The 21,886-nt window shown below is 31.5% G+C and overlaps 3 protein-coding genes across 3 annotated transcripts; 2 read left to right on the forward strand and 1 right to left on the reverse strand.

The window, feature by feature from the left end:
- Window positions 1-9,673: 9,673 nt before the first annotated feature.
- Window positions 9,674-13,170, reverse strand: LOTGIDRAFT_138971 (hypothetical protein; the record flags this gene model as incomplete). Its single annotated transcript, XM_009049207.1, has 5 exons — window positions 9,674-9,958; window positions 10,530-10,690; window positions 11,882-12,013; window positions 12,292-12,451; window positions 12,700-13,170. Coding segments are annotated over 5 exons (1,209 nt in total), but the record flags the coding sequence as incomplete, so codon positions are not given.
- A 942-nt stretch (window positions 13,171-14,112) lies between these two features.
- On the forward strand, window positions 14,113-17,956 carry LOTGIDRAFT_200002 (hypothetical protein). Its single transcript, XM_009049208.1, has 3 exons — window positions 14,113-14,203; window positions 14,559-14,679; window positions 16,829-17,956. Exons 1-3 carry the CDS (start codon window positions 14,118-14,120, stop codon window positions 16,877-16,879), a joined length of 258 nt encoding a protein of 85 aa, XP_009047456.1. The 5' UTR covers window positions 14,113-14,117; the 3' UTR covers window positions 16,880-17,956.
- Window positions 17,957-20,673: 2,717 nt separating this feature from the next.
- On the forward strand, window positions 20,674-21,453 carry LOTGIDRAFT_138963 (hypothetical protein; the record flags this gene model as incomplete). Its single annotated transcript, XM_009049209.1, has 1 exon — window positions 20,674-21,453. The coding sequence occupies one exon, from the start codon at window positions 20,674-20,676 to the stop codon at window positions 21,451-21,453; it is 780 nt and encodes a 259-aa protein (XP_009047457.1).
- Between the last annotated feature and the right edge of the window lie 433 nt (window positions 21,454-21,886).

The raw sequence follows: 21,886 nt of genomic DNA on the forward strand, positions 1-21,886 counted from the left end.
TTACCCAATACGTAGTTCAGAATTTACCATGATATTACAAGACCCAGTTCCACAACCACAGAGTCATGAAGGCAAAGAGTAAGTTCTTTAGTTTTTTAATGTAAAGTCTTTGGTTTTATCTTTAATTGGAATTTTTTTTTATTGGAACCTCTAAAAGTTGCAAAGCAATGATACCTAAAAATATCAGACCTCCCACAGCTAAATTGTAATGGTGTGAGGGTTTAGATCTGGAGATTTTAGCTGTCCTTAAAATCCTTAAAGTTTTCTTCATCTCTAAACCAATTATAAATTTGCCAAATTCAATATGTGGGTGTCAAAGAATTTAAAAATACTGGTTGATAACATATATACTGAATCTATTATATTTTGAATTTATGTATTATCTTAGATGGTATAATGAAGGAATGAGTAGAGCTACAGCTGAAGATCTCTTAAAAAGAGTTAATTTTGACAGAGCATTTTTAGTACGACATAGCATGAGTGATCCCAACACCTTTGCCATATCATTTCGGTGAGTTATACTTCTCTTAAAAGCTAATGGCAAACTTTGCACCATGTTGTTCATAAATTTATATAAATGCCTAAAGCTATTAGCTTATTGATTTTTCATTTAGGATTTTCAAATGCTCTTTTGAAGAACAGCAGTCAAAATATTGGTTCCTGATTGATATCTTCAAGTTCCTTCATTGAGTGAGATAGCTAGAAATTCCAAAATAAATGCATTGGCCAACATAATATTCACTTAATCTAATACAGAAGATTACAAGATTATTTGTGACTATTATTTTTAGAGCTGAAGGTAAAATAAAACACTGTCGTATTAAGTTAGAAGGTAGATTATATCAGATAGGTAATGCCCAGTTTGAGAGTCTAGTTGAACTAGTATCCTATTATGAAAAGAATCCTCTATATAAGAAAACCAGATTAAGACATCCAGTCAATGAAAGTATTGTTCAACAGTTAGATATGGTAAGTAGAGTTAAAAAATTTTTTTATTAGTTTGGTTTAAAAAAACTAAATACTGCTTACTGGAAACATACTGGAATTTAAACAGGATTTCATGGCAATAAGACAATCTTATAACTTCAGGATTAATTTTACTAATCAAATTTTATAATTTAAGTCGAATTTGGACTTGTTTATGTTTTTCTTGAATAGTAGATTAACTAATTGTACATGTATATTATATATGACAGGCTCCTGATGAAACTGGTATTTATGGTACACCTGATCTCTATATTAATCCTAATGATTTTACTACCAGTGTAAGTCTATATTCATCTCATACTGGACAGTTTAACACTGACAACAAAATTTATTCTTTATACATGGTATTACAAGATTACGAGCAAAATGCTTTTTTAATTCCTAACTTGAAATATAGTTCTTTACTTTAACACTAATATTATGTAATAAATCTTGATAATGCAAAGGAAACTAAATGAAACTTAAATGCATGATAATTTGAACATTTTGTGGTATATTTGTATAGTTGTACCTAACAATTGTAATGACTATTCTATTTGTGTACTATTACAGTTGCGTGTAAAAGCTCTACATGATTATACAGCTAATAGAGCAGATGAATTAAAATTCTGTAAAGGTGCTATTATTACTAATGTTACAAAACAAGATGGTGGCTGGTAAGTCTTATTCCTTTACATGATATTAAACATTGTCTTAGCATTTGATTTGACATGTCTTGATTTGGGTTTTCATTCACCAAAGGACAAAACTATGTGAGAATTTGTTTAAAGACCAAGATGCACACATATCTTACATTCAATGTACGTCTAATAAAGGAGATTTGTTGTTATATGTGTAAGAAATGTTTTTGATATTGTTTACAGGTGGCGTGGTGATTATGGTAATAAAAAACAACATTGGTTTCCGTCTAATTATGTAGAAGAGATAGAAGATCAAGTTACTACAGCAGAATCGACACCTCTTGGTGCTTTACAACAAGGTTCTATAGATGTACAGGGTTGTCGTACAGGTAATCACCTGTTAATTATTTCAATCTGTGTTTCTTTTTAACTGAATCAGGTACCTTAGGTCTTAGTTTTGGGACATACAAGCATGTAATGATTTGAAGTTACAAACCAAGCAAAAAAGAAGTCTTGTTATTGAGATGACTCTATTTGGCACAGGCTATGCACAATAAGTACCATAGTCAGATGTTTTACCTGATATGTCAGCTACTTAACTAATGCTCATGTCACTTTCCTTAATCAGATGTCATGTTCGATGTTTGTTTGATATTCCTTATGTTTTTTCAAAGAAATTCTGCCGACTAGAGCTGGACGAAGCTTTACATTTCGTATTATTAGTCGTCAAGTACATCCTTTAGAAGTAGCTTGTGAAACAGAACCTGATATGTTAGATTGGATTGATAAAATCAATGAATGCTCAACAAGCGCTGTTCAAAGAGTAAGTTTTTTTATTTGTTATCCTCAATACTGGTCACATTTTAAAATTTAATGATATACACATACTTCATAAACCAACTCGGCTCGGCAGCAATATTTTAATTTCTATATTGTGTATTTTAACTGTATAAATTTGTATTTTGAATCCTTTTTCAACTAGCTTGTCCTTGGCATTGATCTTTCTTGGATTATCTGTTACTTATAACTAAAGCTTTATTTGATATTTTTCTGCAGACCAGCGAACAGAGAAATTTAGAGAGGACCAAGAGAATTGCTCGTGAATTTTCTGATTTAGTTGTTTATTGTAGAGCAGTGCCATTTATTCCAGAAGGTATGTAAATAGTAAATAACTTTAAAATATATTTTATAAGGAGTTTATTGAGACATACAAATACGTTCTACCGTAAGAGTATGATAAAAAAACCTGAACTTGCATCTGTAAATTGAAAGGAAATATTTCAAGATGGCAGTTGACTTTTAGAACATAGACTAACTATCAAAGTTGATGTCTTCTAAAATGTTTACTGTACTTTTATTTTCTAGTATATAAAAATAGATTAAAAGCAGTTCACCTTTGTCATTTCAGAAATACCTGGACCATATTATGAAATGTCATCATTTCCTGAAACTAAGGTTGAAAAATGGGTGAATAAAGCTAAAGCTAAACAATTCCTAATATATCCTTTACAAATAAAAACTTTCAAAATCTTGAAATTTATGTAACAAATTTACATTTATAGCACATATACAAAGACAATTTTTAAGCTCCATACAATATTGATGTTGATGGTTTGATATGCTTACTCTTTCAGAACACCAGATGTCACTCTCCTCCTAGATTATCCACTGAAATCAACTAGCTCATTGATTATTTGCGATATTTATTTCATATTTAGATGACAAATCAATTAATCTTCTTTTTTCATATCAGCCAAATGACATTTTATTTATATTATACAAATGAAAATTGACATTTCTTTTCTCTTGATTGTCTCAATAGTTATCCATAACTTATCTATAATAGTAAAAATTGCATATGGTCATGTATAATCAGAAACAAGGCGTAGAGAGGGAATTGTACTTTTGAGTCATAGTGCAGTAGCAGGCTTTGATATCAGAATAAACAAATTGTGATGTATATTGTTTATCCTTAACCCCCACACGTATCATAGAAAACAACTGAGTCGAGTTTATCCTAAAGGACAGAGAGTCGACTCATCCAACTATGATCCTGTACCTATATGGAACTGTGGATCTCAGATTATAGCTTTGAACTACCAGACACCTGATAGACCCATGCAGATTAATCAAGGACGATTTCATCAAAATGGAATGTAAGTAATGTGCCAAAAATTTTACAGTTGTGCAAGGCCTTCATTTGAGATTTTGTAAATTTGTAAAGCAATGATAAAGTTTTGAAAAGAATTCTGTAAGAGCAAATCAGTACTTATGTACTATTTGTCAAACTACAGACGTAGGATGAAATTTTCCAAATATCTGAAGATGACTTTGTGCAAGAGTATATTTTAAAGACTATTTGAATACTTCTGTATGAAATGATATAAATTGTAATATATATTTCTAGGTGTGGCTATGTATTGCAACCAGATTTATTAAGAAATGATTTATATAATCCATTTGATAAGACGTTTTTGAGTTTGTTAAATATTGAACCAGTTTCTATTACTATTACTGTAAGTAATATTCTTATTTTAACTTAACTTATAGTGTATATTTGGAAGTTTCATACACAAACTTCTCCTGTCAGTGCTTTTGGTCAAAGAGATTTTTGATCTTGATCCCTTCCTAATAAATATTTTTGGAAATAAAACTCAGATCTATTAGCCAACCCATTAAGTATATAGAAAGACCCTAGCCATTAGCCTTTAGTATTTGTAGTTGTTGAAAACACAGAATCTTCGAATTTATCAACCCAGACATTTAAAAATCTGAAGAGACTAAATTTCCTCGTCTTGGCAAATGTTCCCTCATTGCACACATCTGCATTTAGTTGCACATCCATGTGACATCCCTCAATTTGGACAACAATATATTTATATCAAGTATAAGTAAATAGGTATTTATTGTATTTTTAGATAATTGGAGCACGACATCTAGTCAAGACTGGTCGAGGTATAGCCAGTCCATTTATAGAAATAGAAGTAACTGGTATTGAAAGTGACAATCAAAAGTTTAAAACTGGAACCAAAGGTTTGATTTTGTTGATACTGTATACTTTTAATTTGTGGATTCTACAGTCGTGTTAATTATTTGGCTCTATTTGACGGACAACACAACATCTTGAATTGGGAAAACGACAAAACTAAATTAATTCAAGGTTATTTTTGAGAAGAAATACACTCTATGCTTGATTCAAAGTCAGTAAAAATCTGCTCTATTTTATTAATAGTTGATAATGGATTAAACCCAGTATGGAATGAATGTTGTGTATTAGATATACTATGTCCAGAGTTAGCTATATTGAGGTTTGTTATACAAGATGAAGATTTATTTGGTGAACCTAATTTCTTAGGTCAAGCTGTCTTTCCTGTATCCAGAATAAGACCAGGTAAGTTTTCTTTCTATATTGAGGTTTTTAATTTTTTTTACTAGCCTTTTTGGCTTGGGAAATTTTTGTAAACTTTCTATGGTTTATTTTCAAATAGAAAGCGATTTGATATTGTTATTTTATAGGTTACCGAAGTGTTCCTTTATTAAATGGTTATAGTGAAGAGTTAGAATTAGCTGCCTTACTTGTAAATATTGATGTTAGAAATCCACAGGTTAGACATACCTCTTTATTTCTTTCTTCTTACTGTGAAAAGCAATGCTAAATGGACTATAATTCTACAGCAAATTATAAACAAATTAATTAATAGTAGTTTTAATACGCCCTCCATAAAATGGTTTACCTTGGCTAGATAATATGTAATACTCCTTTCTAAATCTCATTTTATTATACACCCACATAAAATGGATTACCGTGGCTAGACAAGATATAATACCCCTTTCTAAATCTCATTTTATATATTATATAGGAAGAGGAAGGAGAGGTCTATGCATCTATTCAAGCATTACGTGATAGAACTGAAATGTTGAATGCCCAGATTGAAGCTATGGAAATAACAGGTCAGCCTGAAACAGCTAATGATGTTAGATCAGAGTTAGCTGCTACTGAAGAAAGACTATTAGAAAAACATGAAGAAAGAAGACAGAAAAAGTAAGTTCTTCTTTTCCAGCAATGCTATTAAGTCAACATTATTTTAAGAAAACTGTTTTCAGCTTTGAAATGGGTTACACATAGAAAATGAAACTAAATGTAATAGAGGTTAATATTACCTTACACATGTAAAACAAAATTGTGGCTTTTGTAGTTGCAGAGAAGAAATGATATTAATCTTATTTTTATTTCAGAGTGGCAACACGACATCAAAAAGTTTACAGACGACAATCAAATATGTAACATTGAAGAAATTCTTTTCAATCTGTGTTGTGATTGGTCAACAGCAAATATAGTCCCGCCCTCTTTCATCTTTAGCCCCTCCTATTCTCTTGTTATTGTTACGGTATTCTATATATTTCTAATGAACATATGGTTTTGTCTATTGTTATATTTCTATATGGAGGTTGCTATATATCAATGTCCCTTTTTGTGTTGGTTTCATTTACATTGTACATTCAAATATGCTCTGTTAAATATAAATTTGTTCTGTTTTTTTTTTAATTAGAAACGCCATATAGATTGGACAAGACTGACTTTCAGAACTTTCAAAACAATGATTCTACATCATAGGAATTATTCAAAGGATTGCAAAAATCATGTTAATCTAAGTCAAATCAAGAACCTAATGGCCAAAAGTATATGATCAACTGCTGAATTTTGTGGACCAGATGACTAAAAACTGACAGTTGTCACCAATTGCAGTTAGTAAAATGGTCATCACACCATAGCCATCACCAGTTGCGTATGGTTGTGAAAAAAAATAGCGAGTCCTAAGTTTCAGACGTAACTCTCATGCAACTTAGTTGAGAGTTGCATTTGGGACACATCACCTTTCTCATTAATCACAACCATATGTATCTGTTGTGAGGGCACCTTACTTATGTTCTTTTTTCTTTTCTTTTTGTTGTCTGGACCTATAGAGTAAAAATGCATTTAAGGAACAGGGTGATAGTTTTGAAATGCTTTCATATAATATATACTACAGAATGGCATAATATAACCTAGAATATGTATGTATGTATTTAGTTGTAACTAAGAAATGAAATGTCTATATTTTAATATTAAGTAGAATTTAAAATGGCAGGTCACATTAGTATAATGTCTTTTAATATAATGACTTTAATACATATTAATCAAATTTTGTTTGTGTTTCTTCAAGACATAATAATATACTATTATTTTTATACTGTTTTATTATTCACTAATAGTATCTTTAAAAATATTATAGGCCTACTTATAAATGCCTTTAAATGGTTGTCTTTAATGAAGATAAAAACTGAAATTGCCATCAATTATTATCTACATGTGAAAGACAGAGTTTGTCAGTTTTATTTATTCCCCTTTGGTGTATTTTTTGAAGCGTATCAATTTACAAGAACATTCTGTTTTCTATCTGTGTTTTGAAAAATCCTTGTGAAAAAGGTAGAGATCAACTGCAATGTAGTAACCTTGTGAACATTACCAATGATACAATTAGATTTTAACTATTCTTATCACTTTTCAAATTTAAATTTGGCATAAGGTTTTCTCATGATTTAGCAGAGAGTAGACAGGGTGCATAACCTGTATCATTATACTTTCGTTCATTGCCTGTGAGAATGTCTTGGAAATGACCATGCCAATTTGAATGGCTTATAAATGTCAATTCTTAAAAATTAGAACTTGATTTTGTGAAATTAATATATACCTAGAACAAAAAGTTAAGCGCCACCAGATTTTGAACCATTGTTTAGCAAATGAATACAGAGATGTATTTATTGGGACCTAATGTTGAAAACAATATGTATTCGTGAAAAAATCAACAACAGGAAGTCGATGATCGTACGTTATATTGTCTTTATAACCCAAATGCAAAGTATGATTTTCATTAGTCTTTGAATGTCCTGTTGAGAAATTTACTGCCACTCCTGATGCAATGCTGCATCCAACTATGTTACAGTGTGCACAGAAGGGTCTTTATGATGTACGCGGCGTCCCAGAATATACTGAATTAAAGTTAGTGCCGCTTAACTTTTTGTTCTACGTAAATATTATAGATTTAAAGAGCAAAGAGCAATTTTCAAGTGCAAGAAGAATATTATCATTTGAACAAATATTCAAAACTTGATTTCATCTTGTTTATTAGGATTTTTTAAATTATACGATTGTGTACATGGTACATATTAAACACTTGTACTGGTTACAAACGAAGTATTTACATGTGTGTTGATGAGATCAAAATATCTTTATAAAGCTGAATTTGTTTTTTTACAAAGCAAAAGACAGTGTTTAATGTGAAATCATTATTATTTGTTTAAGCTCCATTTTCAAGGAATCCATAGGTATGAGTCAAAAATCCAGCTATTTAATAGACCAAGAATAATATAGTAATTTAAATCTACAAATTTATGTCCCCTCAAATTATTCAAAATCTCCATAAATTTTTAAAATGAAAAAGATTATTTCAGCACATTTAATATAGAATTTCAACAGTTTAAGTCAAAATATGATTCAAGTTTTAATGTATATGTAATTACATGTACGTTTATATGGTAATTTTTGATATAATAGAACTAATCATTAGTAGTGTATATTTGTATAAGTGTATATGTTATGTGAAGTATTTTTGGCAGTATTATTATGATTTTTTTTAAATTGTTAAATATGATTAACCCTAATCACTAGTAGTGCTAATCTCCATGAAGCCAAATAAATGTCTTTGGGAAAATGATCAACTGTGTTTTGTCTTTAGATGATGTTATGCTGGGGTGTGTGTTTGGTGGTGATCAGTTGGTGAGATCTGAACAGGTTCACATTCTGTCCTCAATCAAATAGTGTGGAATCAGATTATCCCCATATTTTCCTTTCTCAACCATTTTGAATTCTGTCTACCTAGAAACTGCATCACTAACAGTACACATAATATTTCAGGATGTTTGAAATTTTTATTTTAACTTTCAAATCTAACAACAAATGAGCTATTATTTGTAGCACTTGATAAAACCAACAAAATATACCATGTATTCTATATATTATTTTATAATTTAAATATATCTGGAAAAGATATTTTCGCACATTTGGGCTCAATACAAGACATAAACATTAACAGTTCAGTTGGCCATTTTTGGGGGTTGATTTGCAAATATATATAATAGTCTTCAAAAGTACTAGAAATGAACACAAATCACATAATTCCTTCAAAAACATCTCATATGTCGTTTCTGTATATTGCTTGCAGAGTCTCAAGAAAAAACAAGTTTTAACTAACGCGAATAATTCTGGACAAACATGGATTTCAAAGCTCAAATTTTGACAGAGAGCAGTGAAAGGTATTACTAAATAGCTAAGCTAAAAAAATCCTGTTTCTGAGAAGAAGGTACATTGTTCAAACAGATGACAATCCTGTCCCTTTTAGTTGTACCAAAATAATATAAGTCTAATCTGTATAGCTTCTATTACTATGTATTTTCTCCAAATTAGCACAAAATACCTTTGTTCATATATACATGTACATATTTTAAAATATATCAATATATATATATTAGCAACTAGACACAATTCTATATAAGTGAACACAGTCAATTAAAACAAAACCTTTGTTAGATATGAATTAAACATGATGATGTAATGTGTCATAGATACCAATAAGCACAATAATGTGTCATAGGTGCCAATAATAATATAGAATTTATTACAAAAAAGCATCCAAATTAGATAGCTCTAATGAATTTTGCCTCTAAGAATGCAGATAAAATTTGTCCAAACTTCATTCATCAGTGGACTAACATGGTATCAAAATATATACCGGTACATAACAGAATCCTTCTATAATTTGATATATAATCCATATTTTGGACAGTTCTGGTTTAAGCTGCTTCAGAGTAAAATAAGAATAAATTTTGAGACAAAATAAGTCAGTGATAGGCCAAGATATATTCTTTGATAACATGGTGTCATGGAAAAGAATCATGTCATCAAAGATGCACTTTTAAGAAACAAATTTTTCTTTGGTATTAAACAGCACTTTTTATCACTAATTTCTTTAGCGAACTTCAACACCTAGTTGTTTTTTGGACTGCTCTTCTATTTCTGAATGAATTTTATTCACTTCTGATTGACTTAAATTTCTTTCCATATGTCTATACATTATACGATAACAATGACTTTTTCGCTTCGTTTTGGGATTCTCATACTCTTCTAACTGTTTGACTTGTTCAACTAAATCACCACCAATATCTCTCACCATGTCATAAAAATCATTGGGATGAAAATGCTCAGGAATCCAAAAGGAGATATCATTAACACAGTGTGGATGTTGACTTATAGGCTGAAAATAGAGCAATAGAAAGATTTTAACCTTTTACAATAAAATCAAGTGGAGTTCAATTAGCCACATTTCAGATTGTAATGATGGGAATTTTGCCAAAACAGTGGCATTAGCCTATTCTTGGATTCTCTGAAGTACATTGGGCATTTTATTTTTTACCCATTCAAACAACCCTCTATCCTGCCTGATTGAGGGAAACTGCGATGTAAAATCTGCATGCAATGCCAAAGAAACAAAAAACATTTCCAGAGTAACAGGCTACCCCTTCATAATTGCTATAGCCTATCATCAAATCGTGAGTAATTGTCATATATAGACTTAAAGATACCTTACCATTTAAGGTACTATACGCCCACTCCTCAAATGACAGACAGACATTGGTGACACCAATATATGCCCCCCATTTCATGTGGGCGTATAAAATTGAGTAAAAGAATAATTCTCTTTGCAAAAAACTATAATTCAGCTGTATTTGCAAAAAGAAATACCATTTGTTTTTTTCTGAATTTCTACAATTTTTCATACTTGTTGATAAATCCAAATTTTCTTAATTAATTCAAGAGTAACAAACCTTATAAGTGATCTGTTTGGAAGGATCATCAACTTTAAACTGACATGTAAAACCAGGATCTGTACTCCAGAATAATCTGATATCAGGTATAGAAAATAACTTCATAGCTAGTCTTTCTAATCCAATACCAAACGCCCAGCCCACCTTATCACCAGCACCAGCTGGAAAAATAATGAATAAATCACACAACACTTCATAATATCAGTTACTTGACATAAAGATTTTGCTTAAACCTGGTTTGCAAAGTATTATATAACTTTTAAGCCTAATTTATTTACTAGATATATATAGAAGTACTTGTTTGGTTTATCTAGTTGTACATCTTTGTGTTTTGTAACATTTGAACATGTTCCATTACTCAGAAGGTGGCTTGTTCTACATATTGTGTACCGTTTCAATAAGATCTGCTTGTTTGTAAAAGATGTACTTGTTTTATTTAAATTTTACGATTAAAAAAGTGTACATATTAACAGGTGCAGTAGAGTTGAATTTTTTTCACATACTCATACACCTACGTAATGAGTTAATTAGGCTTTTTGACAGTTGGCATGCTAATCTACCCCTAGCCACACCCGCTCTGCTACAACTAAATGTTTTTCCGCATTGTACATTATCAAAAATTGTATTATCCCAAAGCATTGGTCCCATACTCTTATCTCTTAAAACATTCAATAATGTCACACAATTTTTGAAACCCATGGCTGAGAATTACTACTGTTTCCCTTCATCTTTTGGAAATCATTACCTTATATCACTCAACAAATATACACAACATTTCAGATCTCTATTTTCTGAAAAAGATGTTGTGTTTAAGACTTTATGAAGGTTGAAACAGAGAATATCTCAGTTTCTAGGTATGAAAAGGCATTTTATTTTATTTTTTTCAAAAAAGTATCTTGAAATTTTTTCAATGTATCGAAGATCACATAATGATTTCATCTCAGATGGACTTACATTTTGGTAAATTAAGATATTTCAATTTTTTCATCATCCTAAGAGGTGGTATACTTTTTAATTTTGATTCGATCAACTTCTTTCACCAATATTTCAAGCGTTTTTTTCAATTTGTATTTAATTTAGAATTTATTTTTGATATCAAAAGTTAGATCATGATATCTTAATAAGTTATATCATTATTTTGTTCATGTCTTGATATTAACACTATGTAATATTGTAGTGCATACTTTCTAAACTTTAAGTATTATAGCATTAGCTGAGAAATCCAAGCTGAAATTATAATTTACTTTGAAGTGTCAGAGAATTCTATGATATACTCATATAGATTAGTTATAATAGAAGATAATTATTTCACTGAATCTATGTCATTTAAATAATACTAATCTCTATATTACCTCTATCTAAAATATTCTGTTCTATAATACCACAACCTAACAACTCCAACCATTCTCCATTAAACTTTACTTCCAATTCCCAGGATGGATGTGTAAATGGAAAATATGCTTCAACCCAACGATATTCTACATCTAAAATATAAACATAACCACATTAAATATCCAAATACAGTAAAGTCTTACTTCTGACAAAATCAGGTGGATATAAAGGAAGTCCAATAGCTGTGTTGGATCAATCAAGATGAAAAGAATGACAGTGACAGTTAGAAGTGGAACATGCTAACAAATTAGCTACTTGTGATGCTTTAAAAAAAAAACACATTAATTTGATAAGTTTGTTGTTTAGGAACAATAGCATATCATTTTTGACTTCATAAAATTTGAACAGAATATGAAATAGAAAATAATACCTCTTCCAAAAATAAACCTGGCTAAGTCTTGAATTGTCCTTTGTAGATTTATTTCAACCAGCTGTGAAGCATCAAATGTGAGAGTTTCTTGTTTGTCCCAGGCTCTTATCCCTTTCTCAAACATCTGGAACCCACTGGGATCACCTGTTCCAGCAAATAACTGAAAAAAGAACATTTAACAACAAACCAACACTATTTTTTTTTAAAATGATCATACTCATCTTGCTTTGGATATTTTATTCTCATGAAGGTAACTAGCAAAGAAAGAGAACTCCTTAAACAAACATAATATTTTGTCTTGCTTTCAATGCATAAATACCAATTACAGTGTAAAATTTGAGAACCTTTTCTCAAGATTCATGCTATGAAGAAATCCCATCTAAATATTTAATATTATTATTAGCTTACCTCACTGTGTGTAAATAAACGAACACCTTCTGCCTGGTGAAATACAGGGTAATGGGTAGCATCTATAGCATCTCTTCTGTACACATCTCCTATCACTAGGAATGCATCTAAACCAGATCGGATTAAGTCCCTTTGATGAGCAGACGTGTGAGCTCTTAACATATAATTATTGTTGATATAATAACTGTCGGAGGGAGATCGACTCACATGGTCTTTAGGCACAAGTAACTGGTCAAAATTCTGTTCCAATGTGACAACTGGACTGATGTTTGGATAAACTGAAAATATAGGATTCCCACGTCGTCGGACATAGTTTTTGTAGAAAAAGGCCTCCAGCATTTTCCTGATTAAGTTTAAAGGATTGCCCTTTCTGGTATGTATTTTTTGGTCCAGTTTGGAGAGAATTCTGGGTGTAACATTTGTGTACATATCAGTTGGGTAAATTTCATCTAAAATTTTGATGGAGTCGCCAAACTGTGACGCTCCTTTTACTTTGGTAGACCAACATCTGGTTTGACATAAATACTGTCGGGGATGGAAACTTATTTCTTGAATGAGACATCTAACATGTCTGAAAAAAATATGAAGTATAGCTTAATAACATTTCTTAAAATGTGTTTGATTAATTCACATAGGCTATTGAAGCTTATAATTTATCTCATTAAAGCAATTTCGAAAGGTGTGTCAAGTTGACTACTAATCCCAAAATGGCATTAACTGAAGTCTCATAGAAGTGTGAGCAAGCCTTACTTTAAAGTGTAGCTTTAACAAATAGGCCTACAAGGTTAAGGATTGGTATGCCATGAAATTCAAGCTTTAATAAAAGCCACACAGACATTCACTTTAAATATAGAGTAGGTTCATGTCTACATTTATATTTCAAAATTCGACAAATAGCTCACAAAGGTAGGCCTAATGTAGGATATTGTTGTTAATTCTGTGTGGTGTTCGAGTCCGTGTGGTCTTGGCATTAATGAAAGTATATCTTATCGGATAAGATCAATCCAGACTATTATGTTTGCAATGACATTACAAAACAACCCAATTTATTTATTATATACCTAACCAGATTCTTAATGCAATGTAGGTACAGAATATTACAGAATTACCCTATCATTCTAACCTTAAAATCATTTTGAAGATTGGTGTATTTTATCAGAAATTTCATGCGACATTGGTCGATTGTCGTTAACAAAGTGAGAAACTAACTTACGGTAGCATTAGTCTCGATTTTCATACAAATATTTTGGCAAGTATTTGTTTCAGTCTGGTTGATCAAAACTATTTGTTTCCGATTGTCGTAATTGAATCTTTAAAATTAAAGATAGAAAACGTCAACTATATAGTCTTGATTGTCAAACAAAGTCAAATACGGAATGTACTGAAATGTCACTGGACAATCTAATAAGAAAACAAAGATGTCAGCCTCCACAAGATCAAAAGTTCTCGAGTTGTACCGAAAATTACTCAGAGAAGGCAAACAGTTATCTGATTACAATTTTAGGTACGATCTCATTTGTGATTTTATTTAAAAAGAATTACTAGTAGTAGTCGACCTATCCGGTTGTAACAGCGTTACATTTTCCCTCATTGCACACTGCATGGCATCATCCATGGTCTGAGGCCTGGAAACACGTTTCTTCTTGAAAAAAAAGTCTCTTAAAATGGATGCTCACATGTTTTGACCTCAGAATTTTGTCATTCATTCAAATATTAAACTAGAATTTCAATGAATATGTTGGCCCTAGGCCTAGACAGTTAGAGATCACTGACGAGTGGCAAACAGACTTTCTGAATGAAATTTACTTTACATAATAAAACTACAATTAGTATGATTGTTAATGAATTTTTTTTTATAGATTTTATGCTCAAAGAAGAGTTCGAGATGCTTTTAAAGAAAACAAATCAGTTTCCGATCCTCAAACCATTGAGAAATTGATCCAAAAGTCACAAACAAATTTAGAAATTCTCAAGAGACAGGTCAGTATGTTTCTATATGCCAACATAGTACAGGTACATCTTAATTGATGTCGATTGTTGATACTTAAATTGAAACGCTTTTAGTCTAAGCAATAAAAAACGAATGTTACTATAAAAATGAGTAGGCTATATCTGTAGGCCACATTATGCATGTCTTACCTACTGCTTGCTCTTATTGGTGTATCTGACTATCAGTTGTCTGTAGTACACATCTATAGATCTCATATAATCAGACAAGGACCCTGGCTATTTCAGAAATGGAGTGAAAGGAGTTGCAACCCTTTTCAGAAAAGCCTTGTGTATTACATGGATGTACGTTCACATGTTGAATTCTAGGGAAAACCTCTGATGATTAAGTCATGACATTTCTTTTTGATTAAAACAACTGACCATTGAAATGCCCTCTCACTTAAGAGGATGGGGGCCTATTGTTCTTGTATAAGATAGTTAGACTTGTTGCATCATCATAATTTAAGTTCAAGCTACTTGAGTTGAAAAAAGAATCAACCAAAAAATATTTAAAAAACTTTTTTTTATTTCTTACTTCATATCATTATTTTACTTAGTACTTGAAGGGATATGATTCTTTATTCTATTGTATGTTTACGTCCGCAAATTTCCAGCCACCTTTTTTTAGTAAACATATTCTTTTTAATTTATTTTGATATCGTAGACTCTACCTGTGATCTTTCCTTGTATAGGAAAATACACCTTATAAAATAGTGAAATAAAAAATTAAGTATGTGATATTCTTTCAACTGAATCTTGTAGAATTTTGTTTAGTTTGAAAAAGATCATTGTTATCTATCTTAAACATTCACTTATAGAGAGCTTTTTTCAATGATGATAGAAAGATATGATGCAATAAGTAAGGCAATATATATGTAATCTATTTTTATACATTAACATATTGAAACAATCTCTTAAAACTATTTCAAAATAACTTCTTTAGTTTCATCATTCAACTTGAGAAAAACTTTTTATGACTAGAGAGTTTACGATTTATTTGTTCTTTTGTTAATGTGTTAAGCCCACTTGTTATTTTGTAAGGTTATTGGCAACGTATTTGAAACAAGTGTTGTACAGATGAAGTAAATTGATTTCAGAGTTTCATTCAGTTTAGATAGGAAAAAATAAAGTCAGGCTTAACATGATGATGTATTACATTTAAAATACACATGATGATGCAATGATAGATAAATATTAGCCAATATATCGCAATGTATGATTTATCTATACGGGAAATAAACTTAAAGTTGTCTTGTCAGGTAGATCTGTCAAATTTGAATTTATGGCATTAAAATGACATGTATAATGGGAACAATGTCCAAAATTAGTATATTTTATTTAAATTGAAGGATAACTGGAGATAGGGTTTGAATCGATATGAATTTCTAATATTCAGTAAATAATTAGATGAGTATATTTCCTTTTATGAGTACAACCCTTTAATGAAGAACACATGGAACATTTTAATAATTTAGTAATATAGACCAGGATTTAAGATTAAATGATATATATCTATCAATCAATAACCATATGAAAGGTTTAACTGTCATTGTAACAAGCCTATTTTTGTGATAGTGTTCCTGGCACTTTACCAGAAAATCTGTCCGATTGAATATACATTATTTGTGTATTATTCATGGTAAATCTTTGATAATAGTTTTGTTATTAACTTTTTCTCAGCCTTATTTATTGTTGAATAATTTCACACTTTAACTAGTCTCAATACATGCCTCAATGACTAAGCATATTCAAAAGTAAGCGATAAATTTATTTTGCTTGTCAATTATTAAAAAAAAATTTTTCAAAAGTTACGACTATATAAGTATCCATCTGTTTTTATCAAGCAGGTAACTTTGTTAAAGCCATAATATTGCAGATGTCTGAAAAGGAGAAAGACAACAGGCTTGATAAAGCAACCTGAAACACTAGTTCATAAAAATGTAAATTTTTGAAATTTGATTTTTCCTCAAAATGGCAATTATTAATATTTCTTGCTCACGACATACAAAAACCTTTAGGTTTTCATGTGATTTTATGACTTATTTGTTTAAAAACTGACAAACATCCATCATATCAGTCTGATGTATTCCCTCCCAAATTTCTCTTATATCTCCTTTCTGAAAGTTCTTTTTTTTTCTAGGTTCTTGTAGAAAAATTATATGGTAAAGGAAAACTTGTTATAGAAAGATAAAGAGATTTTGATACTGCCATTATAAGTGTGTTCAGACTGTGTCGAATTTCAGTGATAATTCTTTAAGTAGTGTAGGTATTGCAAGGATATGGAACGTATGTAAAGCCAAAGAAGGTACAAGTATGTGTGGCAGTTGATGGAAGAGCAAACCAAAATGAATATTTACGGCTTACTTTTCCACTTACGAACTACTTTTTTAAGAGACTTTGTAAGATCTGCTAAAGAAAACACATTTATATTTGCTGTAAGGACTAATTACACGAGATTTTTGTTTACTTTTTTTATACACTTTTCAGGGATAAAGCTAAATAGATTAATATGGAAGGCAAATTTGATCAAAATCCCAACTGGCTTACTATGCATTTCATGGTTGAGACAAAACTAATTCCTTTTGAAATGGTCAAGACAATGTAAAAATAGTCTATAATTTGTCTTGTCTTAAATTTTCAGATTCAGGAAAACTAACTTCAAGATATTTTTTGCGTTTAGTCAACTTTATTCATTTAAAATATAGTTTTATCAACCAATCAAATTACTTTATTTCTTAAAATCATCTTTGTTTTTTGAGACACTGGTCAGAGACAATTATTATTGAATAGGAATTTTTTTTTAATTTTTGGAAAACTCTCTTTGCTTTTTATAATGATGAAATTTGAATGTAATTGTTTGACAAAATATAACAGTGAATGATGGATTTTGGCAGTATTTATCTTCTATAATGTGTAAATGGTATAGTTATGATAATTATGTGTTATGAATATGAATAGTTGTAAATTTTATTATGTATAAGTACATTATGATTTAAATATTCAACATCTTAAAAATTCATTTTGGTGTGTAAATATGCAATAACACATGGCATTTTAGAATCACTTGAAATACTTATTGAAATGTCAATTATCATATGATTTTCTCTCATGAATATTCAAAACTTTTGTTATGAAACCCTAGAACATATCCCATGCCTTGTCAGACATGTACAAAGGAGAGTCAAATATTATCACCCATCCCAATGTATTAATCCAGATGGAAGAGTTGAGAAATGGATATATCTGAAATAAAAAGTCGGATGCTTTTATATATCAGTGTTTTCCCCCGCTTTTTTCTTAAGTCTAATGGAATTAGATGTCTACAATTGGATGATTGACCATGGAAAATTTGACATTTTTTTCTTGTTGCCCAATTCAAGTTATAGTAGGGTCTAGTTTTCTTAAAATTTATAATATGTTGTTTTCCAGGAGACCTGTAGGAGTTGTGGTCTGTTTCTCTTTATTGGCATGCGCATTATCATTCTCATTTTCCCGCCACTTTCATTATTAAACCAGTACGCTGTCTCGATTTTGTGTTGAAAATACGTATTACATCATCGAGATATTTTTCAGACGGTTTTAGGTAGGTATTATTTCGAGATCTTGCGAACGTTGTATATAAATCGTGATCAATAAAGAGTTAAAGACCCTCTGAGTGTAGACCTTAAAAACTTTCCTGGAGTGCAAACCACTCAAACCAGGGCCTTTGGGGCCAAGCTCGGCTTGTGCCAGTCAAAACCATTAGACCTATCACTGGCTCGGACACTCGAGTGTTCGGCCTATTGAACGTTAACAAACGTTGCAGAGTAAGCCTATCCTAAGTTGTGTTTGAGAGTAATGGACTCCTAAGTTACCTTACCATGAAGAAATATCTATTCGATTCATGATTCAGATAATGCATAGGCCTATTATAGTAACTCTGGAGTAGGCCTAAAAGTTTATATTTACGATGGCATTAGTCTACTCTTTTTTTCACCTGCCGAGAGAACGTGTACAGACCGTACTTAGCAAAAGCTAACTTGTAGCACATTGAGTACATTTCGGAGAAAGTCTGAAGGTATGGGCATGAAGTAACCCACTGCTGCTGAAAATATTCAAGGGGGTTAAGTAATTCAGAGTCGACAGGCAAAGAGAGACAAATATCAATCGTATCTAGATCTATCGTCTAGTTGCGGAAACGGTTACCTATGACCCTTTGCCAATAGGTAGTACCATAGAATTACGCTAGCCTTGGGTTTACGATGATGGATTTTAGTATTCATCGAAATTGAAACCTGAATAAGCCGAAAGTATGAAAAAAATGTGTATCTTTCCAGCATGGAATAAAAAAAAAGGTTTGTACTCTGTCTACGTGCATAAATGTGCATGTGGAATTCACGATGAAGTTGATAAGGTAGTTTAGCCTACTTTCCTTCGGTATGAATGACCTTTAACTGTGACATTGTTTTTTATTTATGTTCTAAGCTTTTTATCCATTGATTGAAAAAAAAATTATGTGACCAGTGAAAATGAATATTAACTGAACAACATTAATTAAAGGAATATTATGATTATGAAAGCTTCTAAATTACAAAACACGCTCTCTACTTCAAACAAGGAGGGAAATGACCGACCGTTGCTCAATCGGTTTGGAACAAAGAAGGGACACAGAACTGTGTATAAATAAGGTTTCATTCATTATTGGTAAAGATGTAGACTGAATTTTTTTAAATATTAAAATTCTTTCTTGTACAGCATTATCAACTATACAAAGTTAACTAACCGTAGTTCGTGATCAATCGGGATTTTTCTCTGTAGTCCACATCTACCAGACGAAATATTAATGTAACAGCTCGTGAGAACCTAGCTTTTCATGAATATCGATCTTATATGATTATAATATGCATCATATAATAATCTACAGTAGGATAAATTTTTGAAGCCTTGAAATAATTTAATGTCATTATTTCATTGAAAAAAGAATTCTAGTTACTGGATGATCAAGAAGAATGTTCGGGAAACCCCTAACTACTCACGCTTTGACGTCATAATTGACATAGTTAAAGGGAATCCTCTACATAATATTCTCTTGTTATTATATCAAGTGTAACCAAGAAACACCTTCTTTCCGCGTGGTGAGTAATTTTCTACTTGGGTACTGGAGCTATCTAAACGAAAAGGAGATTATTACAATTATTTACCAGCGGAAGATAAATCCAAAGCCTTTTTGGCTTTGACCGTATAAACGACCTTGAGACATCGGGTCAATCAACATACAAGGTGAATGTCAAATGTAGTATATAAAGTCAGTGGTCGCTCACAACGCTAATAAACGTTATAGTAGGGGGTGATAATCACTATTTAAATTTATAGCGTTTATAAGGCTGGATGGACTATGGGGATGTGATTATTGTTCAATTGGATACTTACCGCAGTTCACTAAATACTTGATTATGAAACCACTGTTCAATATTTACGGTTGTAGAACTAGTGAAACTATTGGAATAACAGTACCGTATAATTATTATGGATTGGTGCGTGGCGGCATGCAAAAACATTCGAGTATTGCTGCCAAGAAATCTCTCTTATACTCAAGATAGTTTACGGGATTACTTTAGCATCAGTGCTGATTATGTGAATAGGTTGAAAATTGATAAAAAGATTATGCTTCGACAAAAGGTCGATGAAAATACTCCAATGATGTCGAACATAGAATCGAATTCGGATCCGACTTCACCTGCCGATTGTGAAGTAAACGATACCGGTGCAGGATGTAGCAGTGTTGTTTATCACAGACAAATTTCCGATTCGTTGGATTCAGAGGAAGGTATTTATGTGAATATGTCTGATGATTTAGATTCTCCCGACGATTCACTCGGTGACAGCACTGTTAATGTTTCTGCCGACTCCATGTTCAGTCCAGATGAAGGAAATGCTGACCTTGACATGTCCTCTGAAGGTCATTCCGTTAGTCTTGAGGATGCCGTGAAGAAAGTATCCGTCAACATGCTTCCAACTTCGGAATTGAAAATTCAAATTAATGATGAACCTCTTGCTGCGAATAAAACTGGTTCAAGACAATCTATATACGATATACTATCGGACAGTCCAGTGTACGAAGAATCAGAATTTAATTTTTGCAAGTCGGAACTTCGCAAATCGTCTTCACTCAAAACAAATAAAACTCCTCCTGGAACGCCTCGGCGTAAAAAGGCTGTTAGATTTGCAGATGCAATGGGGTTGGATCTCGAAGATGTTCGGCATATTTTGAATTTGGAAGTACCACCTAAGATCCCTGCATCTGCGATGAAAGACCTACGTGTGGGAATAGAGGATGACCGTCCTAATGTTGGAACTAGATTTTTAACTCCCCGGTTCAGTCAGCCTGGTGCTGACGGAAAGTTTACACAACGTGTAATAGCTCAGAAAATATGTCTCGAAAACGCTGTGATAACGGATATGACTATAACGGGGGTTGTTAGGGTTGCCAATATTGGGTTCCACAAAGCTGTGCGTATACGATTCTCCACAAATAAATGGATATCTTTTCATGACATTGCCGCATCTTACGTAATCAATTCTTGTGATGGTGCAACTGATCGCTTTTCATTCAGTATTGTCGCTCCAATGGAATTGGGGGTTGGATCAACCTTGGAATTTGCAGTTTCCTACACTGTGAATGACAAAGTATATTGGGATAATAATAATGGAGCTAATTATGTGTTTGAGTGCTTCGCAAAAACTATTCCGATGGAAAACGATAGTTATTGGATGCATTTTTTATGAGAATTTATGTACACATAATATACACTATTTGTGTGTTTTAGAATGTGTGTAAACAGTTGAAGGCTTACATACAATATAACATTACTTATTTGCAAATTGGTTTGTGTTTCTATAGTGCTTTTGTAGACAATTGTCAACTCTGCTTAATAAGCCAGAAAAGAAAAGTATCATCCATGTACTACAAAAATATATATTGTTTTTTTGGATATGAATTTTGATACTACAATTACTGAAATTTTATGGGGCCTCCGTATATAAGACAAAGTGCTATGATTTCACGTTATTATTACTTCTTCTAGAAAGCTTTCCTTTTGGTTTGTTTTCAGAATTTATCTCCTCAGGAGTACTAAAATCATGAATATTGATAAACAAGCAAACTGAACGGTCGGAATCAAATTATATGAACAAATCTTACAAACAACCTACATTGCAT

Source organism: Lottia gigantea, assembly GCF_000327385.1.
Source record: "Lottia gigantea unplaced genomic scaffold LOTGIsca_131, whole genome shotgun sequence".
Lineage (NCBI taxonomy): Eukaryota > Metazoa > Mollusca > Gastropoda > Lottiidae > Lottia > Lottia gigantea.

What these genes read in the sequence shown, in the direction of transcription:
- LOTGIDRAFT_200002 (XM_009049208.1), top strand. Translation starts at nt 14,118, where the DNA reads ATGTCAGCCTCCACAAGATCAAAAGTTCTCGAGTTGTACCGAAAATTA. An exon ending in TTATCTGATTACAATTTTAG is followed by an intron (nt 14,204 to 14,558) that starts GTACGATCTCAT and finishes TTTTTTTTATAG; the next exon opens with ATTTTATGCTCAAAGAAGAG. An exon ending in TAGAAATTCTCAAGAGACAG is followed by an intron (nt 14,680 to 16,828) that starts GTCAGTATGTTT and finishes TTTTTTTTCTAG; the next exon opens with GTTCTTGTAGAAAAATTATA.